Raw genomic sequence first — 22,255 nt, 5'->3', positions numbered from 1 at the left:
AGGAACAATCTTAAATCTAAAAACTTGAAAGGATTGAAATAGTCACCCAAAAGATAATTAATATAATTCCTGGAGATCTTACACTGGAAAATACAGGAAGTTCAATATGTGTTAAAAATACTAAGCCTCATGTTCATTGTGTAATTAATTTCTGTCAGAAAATCAGTATAAAAAGGAACACAATGTGAGCAAAACTGGATGTGCATTACAAGTGTGGTTTTGGTTAAAATCCTGCATGTGGAAAGTGCAGGATCCATCGTTATTGGCAGTATACATTCAGAAAGTTCAATGCCATCCCCACTAACACAAAATAAAACAAAATTTCTGATCCTGCAGGCTCCATCTTGTCCTACACTGACTATCCCATGAATGCAGAGACTAATGTGACATGAATTATACCTGCAAAACTGAACTGTTTTGGTAGGCGCCTGATCTCATGCAATAGTCAGATGTGAATAAGAAGTTATCCTGCAAACAGACCTTCCATTAAAAATATGACCATTTGAACTGAGTATAAAATCAAGAGGACAAAAGGTACCATTTGGTCTCCAGGTCTCCCTCTAAAATTAAGATACCATCTCTATGGAAATTCAAGAATGACTTTTTCTTTTTCAGACCTACAGACCCTATAAAAGATTTCTAGTTGTCATGGTTTTAGAACAACAAACGTGGGAGCCCTTGGCTAGTAACCTTCACTGTTTTACTGATAACATGTATTTTTATCAGTCCTCATGGCATTTATTCATGAAACTTTGCACTGAATTTTCTGTTCTTTGGAAAAAACACACAGTTATTGTACCATGTGGCAACAAATAAAAACTGCACTGACATGGACTTAGGTCATTTTATCTTTCCACCCACAAAAAGAACACTTCATGAACAAGCTGGTCATAAAATTCAATACAGAATGATGTAACATCAGAACTAAAAATTGTGTGGAGAAGGTGAAAGTTAGGCTAGGCTTCCCAAGGAATTTCTGTGGAGTTTATTATTTTGATTTTGTTTTTTTTTTTTCCAAAGATGATGACTATTTTATTTGATTCCTGGTTATCAAGTAGGTGATCTATCTGCTTCCCGTTCTGAAAGGAAAATCAAGTACTTCCTTCCTCCTTTTAGTAAATAACTGCACTTTAGGTTGGGTAAGGACAGATTTAAATGAGACAAATCAGAGACTCCTGTCTGTTGGGCACTGATATTGCCTAAGTAGCTATTGGAGAACTTAGGTTATCACAGCCTCAGTGCAGGATTTTTAAATATATTCAGCATTGCCCTAGTTCTGGTCACGTCGAAGTCAGTGCTAAAACTTGCCTGACTTCCCTAGAAGCTGAGTTAGATAAAAGTGGGTGCTTTTGAAAAGTGCACTCCTTATTTACCACACTTGTGACCAGAGAACTGGGTAGCTAAGAAAAGAAGATGAGAAACTGCTGAATAATCAAGCAATAATAAAACTTTTTTTTTAGTAAAGTAACATCTAAAATCAGAGATTCATTCATGTCAGGTCAAAATTAAAATCTTTATCCTGCCATGAAGTCTCTGTGAGCAAGCCCTCACACCAGCGGATCTTCAAAGATAATTACAATTATGCTTAATGGGATGCTGTTCTTCATGCAAAAGGCTTTTTATTAGGCCTTGGTTTTGGAAGGGAGGAGTTTAATTTACAAAAGTGCCAAGAGATATCGTATCTTGGATCTTTCCATATGGATTTTAGACACTCTCTACAATATTTTAAGGAAGTTATTTCACATCAGATTAAACAAATGTTTTTAGTCTGGTTAGTGGAAGAGTAGGAAATGTTGGTCACACAGCAAAGAATTAACAGGGGTTTAGTAACCTCCTGCGTGTGAGGCCAAGCAACCCAGAGAAAACTGCAGCTGAAGTCTGGTGCAGATGGAACAGTGGTAATAGATGAAAAGGCTGTTGCAATCAGCTATGGGAAAAGTACAGGCTGGGAGGAGCTCTGGCATAAATGCAGAAGGCACAAGTATGGGCAGTAAAAAGCAGGTCTGTCTTGGGTTATATTGAGATTATTCTAAAATTAATCCTTTCAAAAAGAGAGCTCTGGAATAGAAAGCTACTATGTGTCCTGAAGCAAACTGGCGTTGGCATTTGGTAAGAACTTGTCTTGATCAACATGCAGCAAGCCTTTTCACAGTTAGGTGGGACAAGTATGACACCTACTGTTAGTAAAACCCTCTTGCACAGGGAAGCCGTGGACCTCAACAGTGAGAAAAACGTCATGTTCCTGTGAGCAAAGAAAAGGGCTATTCTTTCAGTTAACCAGAGGCATCCTTGCTACAAACTATTCCTGTTTAGTGACCAACTATTCCAGGATAAAAAGCTTGTGAGGTGTTTCTCCATGCTTTGTTGGCACTGCTGAAAGATCCTAAAACATAAAAATGCCTCAGCAACATCGAAAAACATCAAGATACCAATTACTTGTGCTAGTTTGACAGGTACTGCAGCAGGCAGGCCATACAATTACACCAGGATAAGCGTTTGCTTCCCATTAATTGTACTTTCTTTCCTCTTTTATTCAGGCTGCTGTAAGTAAAAACCGTTGAATCTGTAATTGCACGTTAGAGGGGGCTAGAAATGATCAGACTGATACCAGTGAAACAACGCTGCCTTTTCTGGCTAGTAATAGTCACTAGCTAATAAAGAGGTGTGCAAGATCTGGAGTTAGGGTACATAAAGGTTACGTGTAGTGCTTTGCTGAATGCAAGTAGGCTGAAGCAGATGTTTTATATCTCACTGAAGTTAAGTGGCATTTAAGAGCTTTGCCCAACATGCAGAGACTGTAGCGACCTCTGAACGTAAGCTTGTGAATTTGTGTTCAAACTGACTTCTGGAATACAATGTTAAGTATGGAAAAGTAATATTTATTTATAATGGAACATCACACACTTGAGAAAACAAATCAGATGTTTTAGGCTGAGTTGTGCATCAAAATTCATGAATGAGAATCAATGATCCAGATTTACCTTTCAACACACTCAAAACCTCACTCACCAGACAGCTAAATGTGCCTTTTGACTTACTGCAGCCCTCTTTACCAGTACTGTCTAGTGGTATTTCCTCACTTAGAAATATAACTGAATTCATGGTCACACATGAGAAAATAAGAGAATGACAGGTGACAAAATGGAAATTCACCCCATCAGCATTTTTTCTGCCATGTAACATGAAATGCTTATTTAAAAGGACACTAATTCAGGAACACAAAGCTATTCATGGCAGCACCTACCTTTGTAATTAGCTTGCATTAAAGTCAATGGCATTGTAAAAATCACACAAGAAAAAAAATCTCTGTTTAGCCTGCTGAAAATAAACAACAAAAAAACCCACTTTACATTTACTGTTGAATAGAAAAACTATTTTTAGGACATATATGTTTAAGAATCAAATGCTTTAGTAAAATTTCATTTCCAGAATGTTGGCAAGAGTAAGAATTTGTCATTCATGGTCCTCAAGTCTGACTATTTTTAAATTAAGATGGATTGCCAGCTTCTAGCTCCATCTACTGTGTCAAACTGAAATAACAGCAAGATTGATCTTTCCTCTTTTTTTAAAAAACTGTATCCCAACCTCCCCCTGAAATAGAGATCAGGAATCAGCAATATATAGCTGTTGAAAGGAAGTGCATTGAAGCGAAGACAAAATGGCAAATAACATGAGCCAGTAAATAGAATAGCACACAGTAAACAAGGTAGGGAAGGTTCTGTTGTGAAAAACAGAGGCTCTGCAGGATCCTGGGGGGTTAGATAATTTTAGATGATTGAGAGCTTCTACACAATTTTTCCAGTTATCATTTGAACCCTGTGAAAAATATTTTTCTTTCACTTTACGTACCTTTTTTGAGATATCAAAGAAATTTCTTACGTTGCCTTCACTGCAACCAAGATCTCAGGAAATTTTACACGGAGATTCTCACCGCCTTTCTTGTCCAGAGATAAACTAGCCTGGTAGTATAAATATTTTCTAGGCACACTTTATTTGAAGATAGAAAAGCAACAGCTTGAACCTTGTTGTTCTGCATGCCAGCAGAAGGCTGCTTGCATTAAGATCTCTTAATATAGAACCATATTGGCCTTGAGCTGCACAACAAGAAACAATTTCAAGGACTAATTTCAGAACTAATCAATTGTTTACTTAAAAAGTGGTTACTACAGAAACTATCATTATGGACTGGCAGGACTCAAGCAAAACATAAAATGCAAGAAATGTTTAACCTCTTAGCTGACTCTTGTGTAGTCTGCAGTTGACGCCACCTTAAACATCAGTAATAAAAAGAACCCCAAAGAACAAAACATTACTTTGACCAGTAAACTTTGATATTGAAATGCAATGGCTTGAAGAGGTCTCATTCACATTTTTGGATCACAAATCCATTATACATAAAATACACACAAACTTCTCTTTATCTCACGATTTGTCTTGTTTTTATTTTATTTTTATCTTCTACAGCACTTGAAGAGAATCAGAAGGAAATCCAGAATCTCACCCAGATGCAGGTTGCCTCAATTTGTTGTGGTATTTTTCAATTTTATACTCACAAAGGGTAAACATTTTGAAAGCACATGAATCAAATTAGCAACCCGAAACCTACCTTCAAATATCATTTATGCACGTAAAAATGTCAGTCTCTCAGAGTACTACTAAGTTTTAGGATTCCAAGTGCTTAAGCCATTTCTTAAATAAGATACAGACTCCCAAAGTACTAAATATATTATGGAATAAACGTCTTTCTTGCTTAATGCTTTAGGTCGATTGTTAGCTAATCATCCCTTTATAATTTCAAATTTAAAATACTGTTATATGCTGGGTGGTACTGGGACTATAGACTGGGACTTGTTCTTTTTTAATAGAGCATTTTGCATATTTCTTCAGCGAATCTGTCTTTAAAAAGTTTTGCTTTCTGGACCTGTTTTTACTTTCTCAGTCCTCCCTGTGAGGGAGTGGTCAAAGCTGGCATGATGTTGTATTAAGGTTTAAGGGCAACTATCAGAACATGTAGTATCAGTACCTGAGATGGAATACAAATAATTTTCAAGACTTCTAAGCAGGATGTGTATGTGTTTCAAACTGACACTGATGTGGACAAGCGCAGCAAATGGCAAAATCACCTGGCTGACCATGCCAAATGTGGGCAGAAGTGTCTTCCAAATGGGCCTTCATACTGGGTGTATTTGAGTGTTAGCATTGACACGAGTGCTTTACCTTCTGCACGTACAGAGGTGCTGTCCCTTCATGCCCAGGGCTGCTGTAACTCTCAGCAGTTCTTCCAGCCTAGCACCACTCTTGTTAAATTCTTTATCTGTCTGGGTTTGCTTTACTTTCTTTGCTCACAAGGCCACGCCAGTTGAGATGCTCAAGGGAAACTTGCTGCAATGGAGAAATACAGATATTAAAAAAATGTAATTTAAAATAAATGTCACGACTGCATAAAAACAATTTTTAATCCTTCTTTTCCACACATAATTTACAGTTATTAAAACTGAGGGCTTTAAATCTTAAGATACAGATCACAGAAAACAGTACTTTCTCTGAATGTAGAGACATTTGAGTTCTTTTCCTTCCTTCTCCCTTTGACTTGATCAGCAGTAGCTGCGTAATTGCTGAACAATTTCATTTTTATTATTTCTGTTTAAAATAATTAATGATGGTCTAATTTGAGTTTATCTTGTCCCCCATTTCGGATGGGCCGTCTGTTTTTTTTTCTGAGACAATGCTATGCATTAAGGATGTTCAGCGAGCCAGACCTTTTGGTATGTGTGTTGAAGGAATACAGGGGTTACTAAAACTCAGACCAACAATAACTTTTCTCAGTTTCCTTTATTACTGAGTTTTGTTTTCAAATGTACTATCCCTGCTTCCTGACTTTGACGATGATACTGCTTCCAGCAGTTATAAATGAAACTGAAAGCACATCCATACAGATGCTTAATCCACAGCATAGGTTTCAACATGTCCCATAGAACTTTTTAAAGAATCTGGCACCCACAAGAGAGCTCCTGAAAGCATTCACTGGATTCAAACCCCAGGTTTTCCCACTATTCATATTGAGTGTTCGATGGAGTGTTCAATAACTGGAAGGGAACTGAATAAATACTGAAGTAGAAGTCACAGATCAAAGGCATAACGAAGGATTATTATTTTTCTCAAGATTTCCTGCAGTTTTATGCTAACAACAAAACCAAATGTCCGAAGTTAATCAACCTCACAAAAGGAAATGTGTATGTTGGGTATTACTTCCCTGACTGACTTTCCATTGCGATGTAATCCATTACCCAGGAGCCCTATGAGCAGGAATCACAGCTGTGGGTCATGCACCCACATGGAAACTGGGATAAAAAAAATTATCTTAATTATTTCCTCTTTCTTGACGATTACCATGGTATCTACAAGAATGTTTTATTTTGGATTTCTAAAATATGAAGTGCTGTTCTGCAACCTGGAGCTGTTTCACGCCTTCCCAAGGCGTTCCCTCTCATTCAAAGCTGACTTTCATTAGCAGCTTTTGCCCGTGACAAAAACAAAGCTTAAAAGCCCACTGAATCTAACAATAAGCTTCTCTAAAGACCACAAGTGCTTTTATTGCCATTGCACTCAAAAAAGGCTCAAACTAGTAAGGGTGGTAAGGAAAGCAGCTGTAATATGTTACAAAAATCAAGGAAAATTACTGCTCTACACTGCAAAATTAGAAGGAGCAACACTTTGATCAGAACAGAGGTCACCATCATAAAAGAAACCGAACAAATAGTCTCAGGCCGTGCTGCCCGTGCCAACAAAAGTGTTTTGTAACTTCTCCACCTGATTGAGGGCTCCAGAATACCACGCAGAGTGATAAAATAATAAGGTTGCTTTCATTAGCAAGAAACTGCACCCATTCCTCTGCCAGGCTGCTTGTACAGCCAAAGAAATCTAAGACGTGTTTTGTTTAAAGGAGTCAGTCACCTCTTGGATCAAACTACGAAGAGCAGGTCACTTCTCCAGGCTTATCACTTGAAAAAAGTGACATCCTTTTCACACGCACACCATGAATCTCAGGAGGTAAGGCTGAGGTTACCTAATACTGTTTTCTGCTTGTTGTGATTAAAACAAATAACAAATGCTTAATTTGTGCGTGTATCTCACTACAAATCAGTAAAAATCCATGTGTTTGACACAAGAGGACGAGAGCATTATTCTCCCCGATCTTGGACTGGGTTGTTTTTGAGATTTTTGTGCAGTCATACCACAAAGTAGGAGGTAGGTGACTGAAACATCCAGTTTATTCCTCCTGGATCACATCAAATTGTCATCTACAGAGGTATTTATAAACGTATTGTTCAGTTTAGACCTCATACCTGAAGATTAGAGGTTAGGAACTACAGTTATATCCGTAACTCTTAATAGGAGCACTGTTACCACTAATGCAGTCCTTTTGTTAACAATATATAGTGCACGTAACAGAGGTAGGTTTTTGTGGGATGAAAGGAACATGAAGATTCGGGGAGAAACTGCATAGACTTGCTTTCACAATGACCATTAGTTGTTTAAGATTTTTTTTTTAAAGCAATGTTTCATTTCAGAGGTGCTACAGCCATGACTGGTGCTTTGCAACATGATCCAAGTAAGACAAAAGACAACACTTGAGAGTAATCAACGACAAGACTCTTACACTTTTTAAAAATATAAGTGGAATAGACACTATTGGCTTGAAACACCAACTCCAAAACACCCACAGCAAACCAGCACATTAGAGCCATCACACCAATCTTTACAATAACGTTTCTGCGGTTAAAAAACATTTTCCTCATTGATTTCCACCAGGTCTAAAGAAAAAAAAAAAGAAAAGGAAAGTTCATTCTTTTAATAAGTACGCATTGACTGCCTATATTTAAGTGCTGCAAGACTTTTGTTACTGCAGGACCAGAGGTGCATCAATGGAGGCGACAGGGCTTTTCCAGACAAAAAGAAAACAAAACAGTTTAGTATTAACGTCCCAAGCACATGTTATGGCTGCAAGTCTGGGGCAGAGGGTCTGAGGGAGGGAACGGGATAGCGACACAGCTAAAGGCTGTAATTAAGGCGTATGGTCAAAGTGACAGCGGCGTCTTGATGTTTCACACTTTTTTAGGTTATACGCCACCAACTTGGTTTTAAAACAGGGTTGAGGAGGTTGATTTTGAGTGCAGAGTGCCCGGTGAGTACGCGCTGTACGAAGGAACATCACTCCTGAGGGTAAATATGTACATGGGGGTGTCACGGCGGGGCCGCCCTCAGCCCTGACGGTGCGCGCGCTCCCCCCTGAGGCGCCTTCCCGCGCGCGGCCCCCGCCCCGCTCCACCGTCAGCGCTGTGGGACGAGGCCCCCCTCTTACCGCGCTCCGCGCCGTCACGGCCTGACGCTTCGCTCCGATTGCAGCCGCCCCGCCAAACCGCCTTCTCCCTGCGCCCGGGGGCAGCGGCGGGGCCCGCAGAGCCCCCGGCTTTGCCCCTGCGGAGCAGCCCGGCGGGTGAGGGGACGGGGAGGCCGCCGCCATCGCCGCTGAGGGCAGAGGCCGCCTGAGGGCAGGGGGCGGGAAACGCAGAGGCGGGAAGCGCGCGCGCGCGGCGCCGCCGCCGCGGCGGGTGATGACGTCGCGGGCGCTTCCGGCGCCGGGGCGGTGACTGAGGCACGCACGGAAGGGGCCGCCGCCGGGAGGGTGCCGCGCCGCAGCGGGCGCGGGGAGGGGCGGCGGAGCGCGGCGCGGGGCCGGGGCCGCGCGGGCCGAGCGGCGGGAGCGGGAGGGGGGGAGCGAGGCGGCGGCTGTTGCGGCGAGAGCGGCGCCCAACGTTAACTGAAGGCGGCGGCAAGTATCGCGAGAGGTGGTGCGGCGCCGGCGCTAGAGGTGACCGAGGCAGCGGCGGCGGCCCCGGGTGCCTCCTTCTTCCTCACCGGGCGCTGAGGGAGGCGGATCGGCGGCCATGGAGAAGGCGGCTGGCGCGGCGGTAGCGACGGCGGAGGGAGGCGGTGACGGCGGCGACGCCGGGAGCGCCACGGCGGGGCCCGGTCCCCCGGAGGGGCTGAACGGCGGCGCCGGCACCTCGCCGCCGTCGTGCCCGCCCGGGGCGGCGGCGGCTGCGCCGAGGGGGCTGGTGCGGGTGTGCGACCTGCTGCTGAAGAAGAAGGCGCCGACGAAGGCGAAGCGGAGCGGGCGGGCGGGCCGGCCGGCCAGCAGCAGCGAGAGCGGCGGCGGCGGCAGCGAGAGCAGCAACAACGGCAGCGAGGAGGAGGAGGAGGAGGAGGAAGACGAGGAGGAAGAGGAAGAAGAGGAGGTCTCTGAGGTACCGCGGGGACGGGCGCCCCCCCGGGGAGGGGGGAGGCGGGTCGCCGGTGGGGCGGGGGGGTCTGCGGGGACGGCGCTGCTCCGCCTGGCCGGGGGGGCGATGCCCGAGGAGGGGAGGCCCGGGGGGGCGGCCCCGGGGGTTGCCCTATTGCTCCGGTTTCATAATTGCTCCCGCCGGGCCCTGCCGCAGAGGCAGGAAGGGGGCAGCACTGCGCGCCCGGGGGCGGCCTCGTGGCGGGGCGGGCCCGGGGGGCCGGGGCACGGCGGGGCGCAGGGCCGGGCCTCGCCTCGCGGGAGGCCGCCGCGCACCGCGGGGAAGCCGGCGGGAGCGGTAGCCGGTGCCCCCCCCGTCCTCCCTCCCTCCCCCGTCGGGTTGGGTGCGTGTGGGGGGGTGCCGGTGTGGAGGCGGCCCGGGGTTGCCCCGGGGGTCGGAGGCTTCCTGGGGGCTTAGGCCGGTGGCCTTGGCCTGTGCTGGTGGGCATGTGCGGTTGTTGTGGGGCGCCGCAGGAGGGGAAGGCCCGAGGAGCGTTGCGGGAGCCCCTCGACGCCGCGTTTTGTGTCCACACGTGTGTAGCGTCGTCGGGATGAGAGCCAGGAGCTGGAGAGAGCGAGGGTGGGAAGGCTGCGGGGACCCCTGGGCTGGGGCTTCGACACAGGCCTGAGCTGGAAAGCTGTTTGCACTCCAATCATGGGAATAGATCATCTTGGAGAAAAGCAGGTGAACGTGTGGCTGAAGCGAAGCTGTTGTAGAGCCCTGGGCCTTCTGCTCTTGCCCGACGCGTTCTCTGAACGCCACAGCAGCCACGGTTCTGATATAACGCTGAAACAAGCACGAGGAAGCGTTAACTTGCTCTCATTTGATGTTAGGTTTTCAGGTAGGTATCGCTGGAAAACGCCAAGCAAGACTTGAAGCCCCCTCCTTATTTGCATATATAGTCACACGAGTGGTTTTAATTCTCTAGCCACCAGAGTGGAACGTTCATTTCTGCTTTTTTTTAATAGCGTCCTCAAAAAAGTCCACTTTTGTAAGCTTTTCTTTGAACTTCATTTCTGAGCAGTTTGGGTTTTAAGTGGTGTATCTACTTTTGTGTTAGAAATGAAAATGAGCAGGAAGAAAGGGAAGGAAGAGTCTGATACGTTGGAGGAAGGGCTGGGCTGAGATGGCCATAGGTTTTTCCACACTTAAGAAGCCCTCTGCTCTTTATTTCTGCAGAAGTTGATACAAGAAGCATTTTATCCAACTTCTGTGAGATAAATTGCACACAATGAGTGTGTCTCAAGTAATTATGCCTGGCGTTTTGTTTCTGTAGTGTTTATTTTTAGGAAAGTGGATATCATCAGGTAGGTAGAGGTTTTTGAGGTGTAAAACTTGTAATATTGCCTGCTGAACTGTGCTATCCAGTAGTCCTACAGATACTTGAGAAGTCTTACTCTCTTGAGCAAGTCAGTGGAGTTTTGCTATGGTGGCATGTGGCGAAGGGATGAAGGGATCTGACTTAGATGTATCAGTTGATAGTTAAGCATTGGGATTAGTTGTGTGTGACAGCAACCTTGAACAGAATTTGTGTGAAGTGAGACTTAGTGACAAAATGATAGGCAGATTTATTTTGTGGTCCGTAGCCCTTCCAAAGGGTTCCTTACACTGATAGCTTTCAAATGGTACAGCGAGATGAGAAAGGCAGAGACAACAGAGGAATATCCGTAGTCTCAGGTGAGGTGAGCCTTTGCTTGCACCCTGTGCCTCACATGGCTGTAGATACTTATTTAATATGCTTTGAGACCTGCAGAGAGATTAAAAAAAGCCAATGGTCATTAAACTATCATGAGGCAGCACTGGAATACTTCACTCTTTTTTGACAATAAAATGATCTGGCAAGGCAGTTTTGGCATCTGGAAGCTTCCCTGGCGTTTTCATCTTATTTATAGTAAGTAAAGGCTTTCCCAGTCTGAGTGGTCTGGGATTAAATATTAAATATTAAGCAGGGGTAAGTGATAAACAGTTGATAATACTGAGTTTAATGAGTTCAGGATAGCATACGTTTTGTCATATATCAAGTTCATTTATAAGAATTCTTTGTCTTCATCATTCAGGTTGCTTGCAAAAAACTCTGCTAGTCTTTCTCCCAGTGACTTCAGGATGAGATGGTGCAGCTGAGTGGAACATGCACAGCTGAAATCACAGTTTTTAGGAATGTGGACATGAGGATGGCCTGATTAATGGAGCAGAGGATCTAACTTCAAAGTAGTTCCCAGCAGCTCCTGGGGAGGGAATGTGTTTGGAGCGTTCTGAGCAAAAGGGAGTTTTCCTTGTCTGCAAGCAACCTGATGTTTAATTTTGGCTTTTAAAAGCTTTTTTTTTTAAAAAAAAAAAAAAAGTTTGTGTTTCTTCCGTGGCATTTTGATCTGTTTGGGGTTAATTTTTTTTTTTAGTTCAGCCTTTCTTGAGACGTACATAGCTCGTGTGGCTTTTAGCAGTTGAATTGTGGTCTCCTGACCACTGGCAGTCTGAAAAACACAAATCTAAGTTTATGATTTTGCTGGAAATGGAAACTATTGTGGAAACACTGTGTAAGGTGGTGTTCCCTCCCAACTGTACAGTTCATTGTCTCTATAAACTTAAGACAGTTTGTCTTAGGCTATTTTTTGCTGCTCATGCTTAATACATTAAGACTTCTCTAATCTCTGAAGCGAAGTACTTCTAGATTTGGCTACTAATGAGGCAGATTCTGAAAATCAGGAGTATGGTAGCAACAAGTCAAAAGAATTTTAATGGGGAACCTGGCAGATATTAAATCACAAAAACCCCACGAGTGGAAAGAAATTGTTTGGCTCGGGTGTTGCTGGGCTGATGGAATGGAAGAAAAAGTTGTAATCAGATGTTTTCATCTCAGCCTGTTTCTAAGCTCCATTAGATCTCAGTGTGGAAGCACGGGCACGGGATAGAGCTTTGGGAGAAGTTAAACTGAAATGTCATACTAAGGATTTAGTGAGCTCGTACTACAATGATCATGGCAACCTCCAAGGTTGCTTTTTGAAATTGCAGCAAATTGCTGCTTGCCAAAAAAAATGAGATTCTAGGTAGTGCGGTCCAGTGTTGTCTGGAAATGGCAAATTGCCTTTTCCCTGACCACCAGTTAATAAAAAAATGGCAACTCAGCTGTCTGCTGAGCTTCTTATAAGAATGATTTTCAGGACATAGGCTTAAAAAAATAAAGAGGGGGCGTTTGGTTAGAGGAATGGAAGCTGACATCTAATGTGAAGCTTGGGAACGTTATGATTGTTTGGGAACTTTATTGCTTTTTTCTGTATATGAAAACATGGTTTAGCAGTTCCTCTGAGCAGGTTCAGGTAAATATAAATATGCAGGTTTCTTGGAAGTATTCTTGTATGTACTGATTGTGTTAAATATTTGTCTTCAATAAATACTGAAATAGTGCAAAAACTGAGCAAGTTGCTACTTAAAAATCTGATGTCCAGAGTGCATTAGGGCTTTTCTTATTAAACACAGAAAGGTTTCATTGTATAATAAAAACTGTTTACAAGCTTATTTCAGGTGTTGGAACTTACAGGGTGTTTGCTGCTGGCAGTGAAGTTTAGAATTGCTTTTCCTCATACCATATCCATTTAAGAGTTGGTAAGTTCAGTTTTCTTGTGCAGAAAGTCTTGTGATGGTTAGATGTAGATCAGGCTTGGATTTGTGGGTGTTTGCTTCTCTTCTTTCTTCCATCTTTTCTGAGTGGTATAGTTTGTTATTGGATTCTAATGAGACATAAAAATTACCTTTCCTAAACATAATCCTCAATAATGTTAGCTGTACCTGGAAGTGCTGCCCTGTGCAAAGGATGTTTGTGAGATGTTTTGGCTCTCTCTTAAGCATTCTTGTTTTTACTTGGGCCTCAGCTGCTGTAAATAAAAGCTCATTTTTGTTTTTTCAGCTGCAATTGAATTAGTAATTGGAGTGAACTAGTAAGATGAAGTAAATAAAACAACAAAACACCACCGATCCTCTAAAATTTCTCCATGCAGAAGAAGCTACTCTTCTTTAGCTCCAGATATAAGGTGTTAATCTGAAAACGGGCTTACTGGTGTGATTTCAAGAGCATTACAGGCACACGGTTGTAATACTTACATTGTAAAAGGCTTTAACAGCTTAAGTGTTGAAGTAAGCTGTTGATTTGAAACACAGAATTTATTTTATACTTTTTTTTTTTAATCCCAACTGTCTTAATTAAAATCCTGGAGTAAGGCCTGTGGGTTCTGCGGGGCTGCTAACGAGGCAGTAGCTAGGTATAGCAAATATTTAGTGTCTCCATGTGCATGGCAAAGGGTCTAGGCATGCAGAGCTGATAAATGGTGTCTGGTTAGACCTAGTGCTTATTTTTTTAAAAAAAATCTGAAATATTTTTTATCTGCTCTATGTAATTGAAATTATTGGTGAATATCTGGGTTTAAAAAGACGCTCCCTGCATAAAATGACTTCTGCAGAAGATGGAGTTGGGTATTGGTGGCACCACGTGAATTTGTTTACTTCCTCAGCTATTTCTTCAGGAAATGTCCTTATAAACATAACTCCTGTGTGCAGGCTGGAGCCAAACACCCCATCTTTTAAGCTGGTAATTTAGTTCTTTAAGGAGAATGATTTTTCTGGGAGAGATTTAGCTGAGAGAATTTCATCTGTCAGCTTTGAAAGCAAATGGGATTATGTATGTTTGTGTTTTTCCTCTATCTGTGTTTTAAAAACAAAACTATTGGTGCTTATTTAGGATATAGCTGATTTGGAAATTGCATTTAGGAATTGAAAAATCAATGCTGCAGATCCAAGATAAGTAAGAAGGCTTTGTTTCTGAGGTTAAAGAAAAAAGCCCTTTAAACTTTTGAGTTCAAAAAAAAAAATGCACAAATTTTCTATTAGTTTTTTAGGCCGTTTGAGGCAGAAGCTGTGGCTGCCTTAGACATTCTGCCACTTTGTTCTATCCCATAGGCAATCCTAAGCTCACAGCTATCTGAGGAGCTAAAGCTATGTGGAGCTATGACTTAACTGTTGTGTCACCTTCCTTTCATGTTAGGTAATAGTTGTATACCAGGCTAAAAATGAGCTGTGAAACCATGTCTTTTAATATAGCTTTATTTGTGCTTGCAGTATTTTCTTTTAGGCTGAATGTTGTAATTATGATGATTTTGTTTGCGTTACCCGAAGCAGTTTTTGACAAATTCAAATCACTGGTGTTTGTTAGGCAGGTGTTTTTCCTCTGCTGTATTTTAGCTGAATCCTCAAGTCTAATGGTGTATTCTAGGAAATGAGCTGAAATAAACCTTGATTTTATTTTTTTTTCCCTGCCCCACCCCAGGATCTTTGGTCTCTGTGGTGTTAATCATCAAGAATGGATAATGTGTCCCAATATGCAGCTGTTCAGATGCTAGAAAGCAGAGCTAGGAAGAAGTTTGCAGTATTAAGAAGTATGATGAAATGTCATTATTTAGAATATTAGTTTGGGGTTTTAACCTCCATTCTCCTCAAGTTCACCTTGAAAAAGTTAAATGCCAGGATTCTTTGGTTTAGGTGGAAATTAAAGGCATCTTACACACAGTAACATGACTTCCTTCTGCTGCTGCCTCATGTTTGAGCTCAGGTCTGTCTCCCCTTGCCCTGATAAAAAAGGAATGGTTGTTTCTAAGCCTGTACATCTATCCTCCTTTGCAGGAACTGTGTGTGGATTGCAGCCTCAGCAGAAGGGGAACATCTGAAACCTCTTTCTAGGGCAGGGAGTGATTCAGAGATAAGACGAGGAAGGTTGGTTTTATCCTCCCAGTTTTTCTCACACACAAGGGTAGAACTAAACACTTTCTTTAACGAGAGGCTGAAGGTCCCTAGGACATCTGTGGCTGGCAGGTATCTGGTGACTCACATGTTTTCCTGTCCCTGAGCTTGACTATTTCAAAACTTCATGTACTTTCCTTTTGTTCGGTCTGCTCCTGACGTGCTTTGCTAGCGGAATTTTCCCTTTTGTGCTGTTCTGCAGGTGTGAACCGTTCTCCTCCACAGAATGGTGAACAATGCTTTAATGAAGTTTAAAATTTTAAGTCATGATGTGACTTAGCTTTGTTCCCTCAAGCGCTCAGTGTTGCTTAGCCTCTGTGTCAGCGTGGGTACTCATCCCACTGAAGTCGGGGGAACCGGGCTTGTAGGAAGGTTGCAGTGAGCACAGCGCTGCCAAAATAAAAAAGAAAAAGACTTTAATTGCCCCTCCCAGCCACTTGGGAACTGATCTCGTTGAAAAAACCTCAGCAACAGAATATGTGTGTTTACAGTCGATCAGTTCCTTGATCCAGTTTGTCAGGCGGTGGTACAAGAGCTTGTGCTGACACAGCGAAGGGCCAGGAACTTGGGCAGGGAGGAGGGCTGGGGACTGCCTTTTTTGGTGGAACTATTCATTTAAGTGGCTGTCAAAGAAATGCTCGCTTTGTCTTTGAGGACTGGAATTGTTAAGAATGCTACAGATCTGTGAGAATTTTTGTATTAAAGGGCGAAGTAGTCCTCTTGACACTGCCTTTGGATCTTGTATTTGAAAGTGACTGGCACAGTCCTGCAAAGATAAATCACACAGAATTTTTTTTTCCATGCAGCTTTAAAATTTGAAAGCTGCTTGAGATAAAATCAGCACTGACTTTTCTTGTCTGTGGTATTTAAGGTTCTTTGAAGCAATGTGTTAAGGATAGGGAGAAAGAGAGGAGCAAAGCAGTGTTTTCTTAAAATGTGGCCACACTTTTCAGTATTGCCATCACTTAGGGCAGTGCAGTGAAGGAGTCACGTTGTGCACTAGCATAAAATAGTCACAAAGCACAATTGGGATGGGTATGGTGATGGTAACACCAAGCTAGTTTAAAGAAAAAGAGCACTTGCAACGTAACAGTCTGCTAGCTAGATGAACATATGCCTTCCGTCCGTCTCAGTCACTAACAGAAGTGAAAGTTGGCATAACAGCACGCTGGTATTTTTGTGAAGCATCAGCTTGATAAAGGAGCTCCTCAGTGATGAACATAGTGGCAAACTTTATGTGCTGAGCTTCGAAAAAGGGCTTTTCTGAAGCCTTCGTGTGGGGGAAATGTTTATGCTTCTACACGACTGTGTAAAATCACTCTAAATGTTCTTGTGTCTTTGAGTTGAGGTGGGTTTTTAGAAACACGCTAGTACGTGCACCAAAGTTGGGTTCTGCAAGAATATTTAGGATATGGGATGGCATAATGTGATGGGTTGATCTAATAGCTTATCTCTGTGAAGAGGGAGGAATCTCTTCCTCTGAGCTCTTCCCAGCTGTGGGTTTACACTGCTCATGTTTTGCTGGCTATCTCTAGCAGGTCACTGGCCTGTGATCTCTCTGAAAGGTGGGGAAGGGGAGAGAGCTGTGTGGAGTGTTTTCTTGGGTTGGTTTTTCTGTTGAGTCTGGAACTGAGGTGTTATATTGGCTCAGGACATGCCGTGTTCACCCATGTGGGACTTCATATACCCTCTTTAGCCAAGCATTGATGAAACAGCTCTGCCAAGTGCAGGGTTTGTTGTGAAATTGATAGAGATGCTAATTCCTGCTGTGCTTTGGAACTGTTGTGTGCTGTTCTGTCCCAGTATCACTTAGTTATGTCAGTGTATGGCCAAAACCTCGTTTAGGTTGCAGATTTCTTTGCCTTTGATAACTTTATCAACGTTACTGGTTTTGAAGAAGTGTGTGAATTAGTGCCACCTAGTAAGCACTTAACCTTGAGTAAATTACACTTGAAGTAAGGTTAGTAGTAGTACTCTCAATGAACTTCCTTTAAATAAACAATTTTTACATCTAAAACAAAAAAAAACCCAAATGTTTTCCAGCAAGGCAGATGTCTCTGGTGGTGGCTTTCATTGTAATCTGGAGGTGGGTATTGCAGAGTGTTCAGTCTTTCCAAACCATTGGAATACTTGTTAATAGAAATAACTTGAGCAGTTGATTTTATAACAAAAGGATTGTGCACACAGTCTGAGACTTACTTAAATTACTTTTTTGCACTTTTTGTGAACTTACAATGCATTTATTAAATTTTGTCATAGTAAAATAATTCCTTTAGGCTCTGTGTGTATGATTTAAATGCCAGTGGAGGGGGAGAGGTTCTGCTATGGGAGGCAGTGCACATGTTTGGTTGACCCAAGTGTCAGGGTGGTGAGTGTTGTTGAAGGCTGCTGAAGAGATTTTGGTTTTGGACTCTTGAAACCCTTTAAGGGTTAGGCTTGGGCTAAAATCAGGCTACAAACTGTGAGTGCATCTTGAATTGAGAGGGCAAATGTGTGTGAGTTAATTGTTGTGTCTTTCTTCTGGTAATCTGAGATAAACTGAACCTGTAATTTTTATTTCTGAAGACCCAACAAAGAAGAGATGGGGAACAGGAGGTATTGAACTCCAGTGAACGAGCAGTGTTCAGCTAGAAGTACTTCAATCTGGCAGCTGGTTCAACTATACTGATAGTAAATGATGAGTTTTGCTGAGTGGTCTCCAGTCTGTCTTGATCTTCCAAGTAGCTTCAGATGAAAAAAGATGTGAACATCCATGTTAAAAGAATATAGAGAACACAAGTGTTTCTCATTGTTTTTATTCAATTTATATATTTTTCCTTCTTCAGCCTTTTCTAACATCTTGCTCTCTGAAGCAAGTTTATGAAACAAGTTTCATAAACAAGTTTTCAAACATTAGGTTTGGTTTTGGACTGACTTGATTTTATGTAGTCACTAACCCCTGAGGATCAAGAGTAAGGAGCTTGATGAGTCTGGAGAGAGAAGCTGAAACAGTAGGTTTAAAGCTCCTGTTTTGATATTGACATAGAACTAAGGGACCTTACAGAATGCACCAAGTGATAACTGACACAAACTGCTATGAAGTGGAGGTTGTGCTTTGGCAGTGTAACAAGTTTTTGTTTTGTTTTGGGTTTTTTTTTTGCTATTTTTTCTTTTTTTTAAAGACATGATATGAGAAGTAGCAGAGAAGAACAGGCTTAGAGTCTTAGTGGTTATCTGAACTAGCTCCTGATGTGATGGAGTGATGAAAGGTATTTGCACAGGTGGAGATGTAGTTCTAATGAAGGTTGATAAATACTACTGCAATTTTAGAAGACAGTGACTTGGTCTGGTGTGGTGTGTACCGTTAGGGGTGTCTGTTTGGGGAAACATTCCGTTCTGGCTTAGTTGTAGAGGGTTTTGAAAGACTGTTTTTACTCTAAGAGCAGGTAGGAAGAACTTGGCTCAGTCCACCACAATGAACACGGGTAGGAGTATCATCACTCTAAGAAAAAGGAAGAAATGGACCCAACACGAAGCTGACAGCTAGTATTAGCAGAAGGAGGAGGAAATGTACGTTAGGTGGTGGATAATTGTAGTGCGTAGTGTGTCATTTCAAGTTGTTTACCCGTTAGTGTGTGTCTCCCAATTAAGTTTCTTGCCTTTTTTTTTTTTCTTTTCCCTGTGCTATCTTTAAGATAACTTTGCTGACTGCATATGCTTTAATACAGAACAGCTTCAGTAACTGCATCTGTTACACTGGCTTCCTAGATTTTTATGAAGCTGTTGCATTTAAAGTGCTGTTTTAGTGATCTACTTCTGCAGCCTCTAAGCCAGAATAAAGTCCAGACTACAGCAAGTCATCCCTTCAGCGTGTGATGACTCGTGAGGACAGCGGATTGATTTTTGTTGGTTGTTCTGTAGGTGATTTCTTGTCTGCTCATGTATCTTACAGGGTTTTTTTTTTTGTTAGAAGAGGAAACTTGGTCATTTGAAAGTGTGATACATGTCTCCATTGACAAGGTATTTCACGTGACAGTGGTGGGATTTTTGCCTCTTGACTCTCTGCACTTAGTGGAAAATTGGAATGTCACAATTGCAGCTGGAAACCCACCCTGCTTCTTGGTCTTAAGTGTCTCAGGGATTTTTGGTTCTGAGATCATCTTGTTAGGACTGTCTGTCTACTGCTGGAAAGAGAAATCCTTGGGAAAGCCGTGCTGAAGGGGATTACTGAGAGAGACTTTGTACTGTGTTGAGGGGCTATTTTCAACTCTTTTTTTTCCATTTCTAAGTGATTTGTTTTTTTAGTAGTGAATGCACCTCATGGTTCCACTGAACAAGGTGTTAGCATCTGCATGGGACATGGTTTAAACAACCCAACCTTGACACTGAGCTCTGTGACTCTGAAAACACACAGAAAAGTGTGTTTCTATGCTGTGGGACGGTTGGTGACCAGTACTGCTTGATCAGCTGTAAATGGATAACAATGTGCTTTTGTGATATAAGAGTGGGAATTGTCTGATCAATTGTTGAAGTGCTGACATTTCTGGGTGCCAGAATCTGTCTCTGATCAATTGTTAAAGTGCTCGTGTTTCAGGGTGATGTCATCCGAGCGATGCCAGCTCAAAACTCATCGTGGCCTGTGTGGTACTGGAAGATTGAACATCTCAGGATTCCCTTTGGTCTAACATGCTTCAGCAGAGCTTCAAATAGGACTCTTTCCCCTGGTTTCAAGCAGTGCCCTCCTAAGTTTGTCTTCTCAAGCTGCACTTCAAATGCTTACTCTTGCACTTCAAATGCTTACTCTCCTGCCTCTTGTGTGGGGAACTTAAGGACTCCTCTGTGTTTTAGGCTTACAGAATGTGAGGGACAGTAATAAGAAAACATGATGGATGTGCACGACTTGGATGGCTGCTTTGTTTTAAGGCACACCTTGTTCAGAAGGCTGCTTTTGAGTAGTGGGTAGTAATAGATGAGAGTACTGACTAGATCACGCCCTTCAGAGTAAGGCAAAATAAAGATAATAAGCTTTCAAGTAGAAGCTTGAGTCCTAACCATTTGGTAACATAAATGTGTTATCAAAAAGATAATTTTTTTTTTCCTAAAAACACTTATTCAAGTAATTCATAGAGCTGGACTTGAAAGCAAGGAAGAAATGGATTTGTGTTCACCTTTGCAAAACTTCAAGACATTTCCTGACCTGTGTTTAAAATCAATAATCACACAGTAAAAATGTAAAAGCAGTTAAACATGGACATCTAAATAGGGGTTGGTTGGTTGGTTGGTGTTTTCCCCTGCTAGCTTTTCTTTTTGCAGGAACAGAATGGAAGCCTGCATTAAAGCCTTTACATTTTACTGAAGATCTCATGGTGTCAAGTGAAGTGTTGGGGGTTTTGGAATTTGCTATTCCAGTCTATACATTTTTTTGAAGTTCTAAGTGTAGAAGTGGATGTCGTTTGGCAAACGAGTGCTTCTTTCTAAGCCTGCACCAGAGGGCTGAAGGTGGAGGGGGGAGCTGAGGGAACAGCAGCAGCACGAAGAGGGTTGGAGTGTCCGGATTTTGAGTGTGAAAGCAAACAAATGTTGAGTGTGACTTACTCTCTGTGGAATACCTAGCTGGTTAGGTTGTTGGCTACCCTCCTTGCTCACACGTAGGACCTGAGTCCTCGTGGTGTTTCTGATGGTGTAACACAACTTGAGCAGCTCTGAATTACTTGGTTATGGTTTTGTAAATGAAGTCGTGTTGCTGCAGACAGAACTGTCTTGTCTTCCAAGTGGGATGGGAAGCGGTTCAGCTCTTGCGGTGAGTTTGTTTCTCCTTCTCCTAAAAACCTTGCACTTGTTGTGTAAAAATGGACAAGATGATGCTATTCAGTTTGCTTTGTGTGGAGCAGACAGCTCCTTTTGTTCCTGTGTTATGCTGTCTTTCCATTTCAAAATGTTTTCAGTGTTGTCATACCTAAAGTATCTTAATCTCAGCGCTGAGTTGTGTTTAATGCTTTTTTTGGTGTGATACAAGGTATCTGTTAATTCTTTCCCATGCTTCGAAGACTGAACAACTAGTCTCTGGAGACATGAGTGTTGGGTGGGAGGTGGTGCCTGGTTTTTTTGTATATAAAGGAATCCTTCAAGTTGGCAGGGACAGCTTTGTACTCGGGCTAACATTTGTGGACAATTGCTAGGCTGCACGTACACAGGATCAGTTGCAGGGGGCTGCTAAGGGTGTTAGAAATTCTGGCTCAAAGCACTAGTTGAGAGAAACCATGGAATTTTGTGTCAAAGATGGACAGCTGGTAGAGGAGGTGCTGCTTGAATGAGTTCTAGTAAAACAGTGTAAAATACAGGGTGTTTCCTAAAGTGGAAAAACAGTGTGGCCTGCCTGGGCCGGTGTAGAGTTTGTGTAAAACGAGGGATTTCTGATAGGTGAGTAGGATGTATTTCCCATTTTTTGGGGTTAACAGAATTTTTAGCAGAGGAATATAGCTGTGCCTATAAAATTTAGACTGATCAACTAGAAATTCTCTGTGTGCTGTTAGTAGTTGGCCTGGTCAGCTGCCTAAAACCAGGTAAGAATATTCTTGCTGTTATGAGAGTATTAGTTACAATTAGAGCATTTTGTGGAAAAAGATTATGTTGATTAAAAGAAGTGCTTACTACTAGCCTTTCTATAAGTCAAAATGTGAATTTAATTCCTTTGGCCATTAGACCCTTTTGTGCTCTGCTAAAACGAGTTCATGAGAGAGGAGATTTTTGTGGGGTTGACAAGATTTATTACGCTGTGTTTTTTGAATGGGAAAAATAAATATTTAGAGAGCTGCTGATATGATTGCTCAATGATTTTGACCTGCTGTGTGCAGGATGGGTATCACTGTCACCTAGTGTTTGAAGGAGTGTGTAAAATTTTGTTTTTCTTGGTCCAGGTTATCACTTGATGTTTTGGGTGCAGCAGAGAAGCGTGAGATGATGATGGTTCCCAAGCTACCTTGTGGAGGCCGTGGTCAGTACCTGTGTTAGTGGAGTTGCAGGCTATTTCTGGAATTTCTTCTGTTTCTTCTGAGAAAGGGTCATTAGCCATTGGAAGGGGCTGCCCAGGGAGGTGGTGGAGTCACCATCTCTGGAGGGGTTTAAGAAAAGCCTGGACATGGCACTTA

General features: G+C 42.5%; 2 protein-coding genes across 4 annotated transcripts in view; one reads left to right on the top strand and one right to left on the bottom strand.

The window, feature by feature from the left end:
• Positions 1 to 8,548, bottom strand: part of LOC137664547 (albumin-like) — a 369,558-nt gene extending 361,010 nt beyond the window's left edge. The window contains exons 1-3 of one of the 2 annotated variants that reach the window (XM_068402673.1): positions 8,363 to 8,548; positions 7,661 to 7,814; positions 5,218 to 5,382 (exon numbers count right to left, since the gene is read on the bottom strand). In XM_068402673.1, the coding sequence (XP_068258774.1) occupies positions 5,218 to 5,249 (32 nt within the window). In that variant the 5' untranslated portion in view covers positions 5,250 to 5,382; positions 7,661 to 7,814; positions 8,363 to 8,548. The remainder of the gene's footprint in view (positions 1 to 5,217; positions 5,383 to 7,660; positions 7,815 to 8,362) is intronic. The other variant, XM_068402672.1, reaches the window with a different exon arrangement.
• Positions 8,549 to 8,778: 230 nt separating this feature from the next.
• The window catches only part of ANKRD17 (ankyrin repeat domain 17), a 76,029-nt gene continuing 62,552 nt past the window's right edge, over positions 8,779 to 22,255 (top strand). For both annotated transcript variants that reach the window (XM_068402692.1, XM_068402690.1), the window contains exon 1: positions 8,779 to 9,308. In XM_068402692.1, coding sequence (XP_068258793.1) covers positions 8,949 to 9,308 — 360 coding nt within the window. In that variant the 5' untranslated portion in view covers positions 8,779 to 8,948. The remainder of the gene's footprint in view (positions 9,309 to 22,255) is intronic.

Source organism: Nyctibius grandis, chromosome 6, assembly GCF_013368605.1.
Source record: "Nyctibius grandis isolate bNycGra1 chromosome 6, bNycGra1.pri, whole genome shotgun sequence".
Lineage (NCBI taxonomy): Eukaryota > Metazoa > Chordata > Aves > Nyctibiiformes > Nyctibiidae > Nyctibius > Nyctibius grandis.
The sequence above is the reverse complement of the archived record's forward strand: the minus strand, read 5'-3'. Positions and strand labels throughout refer to the sequence as shown.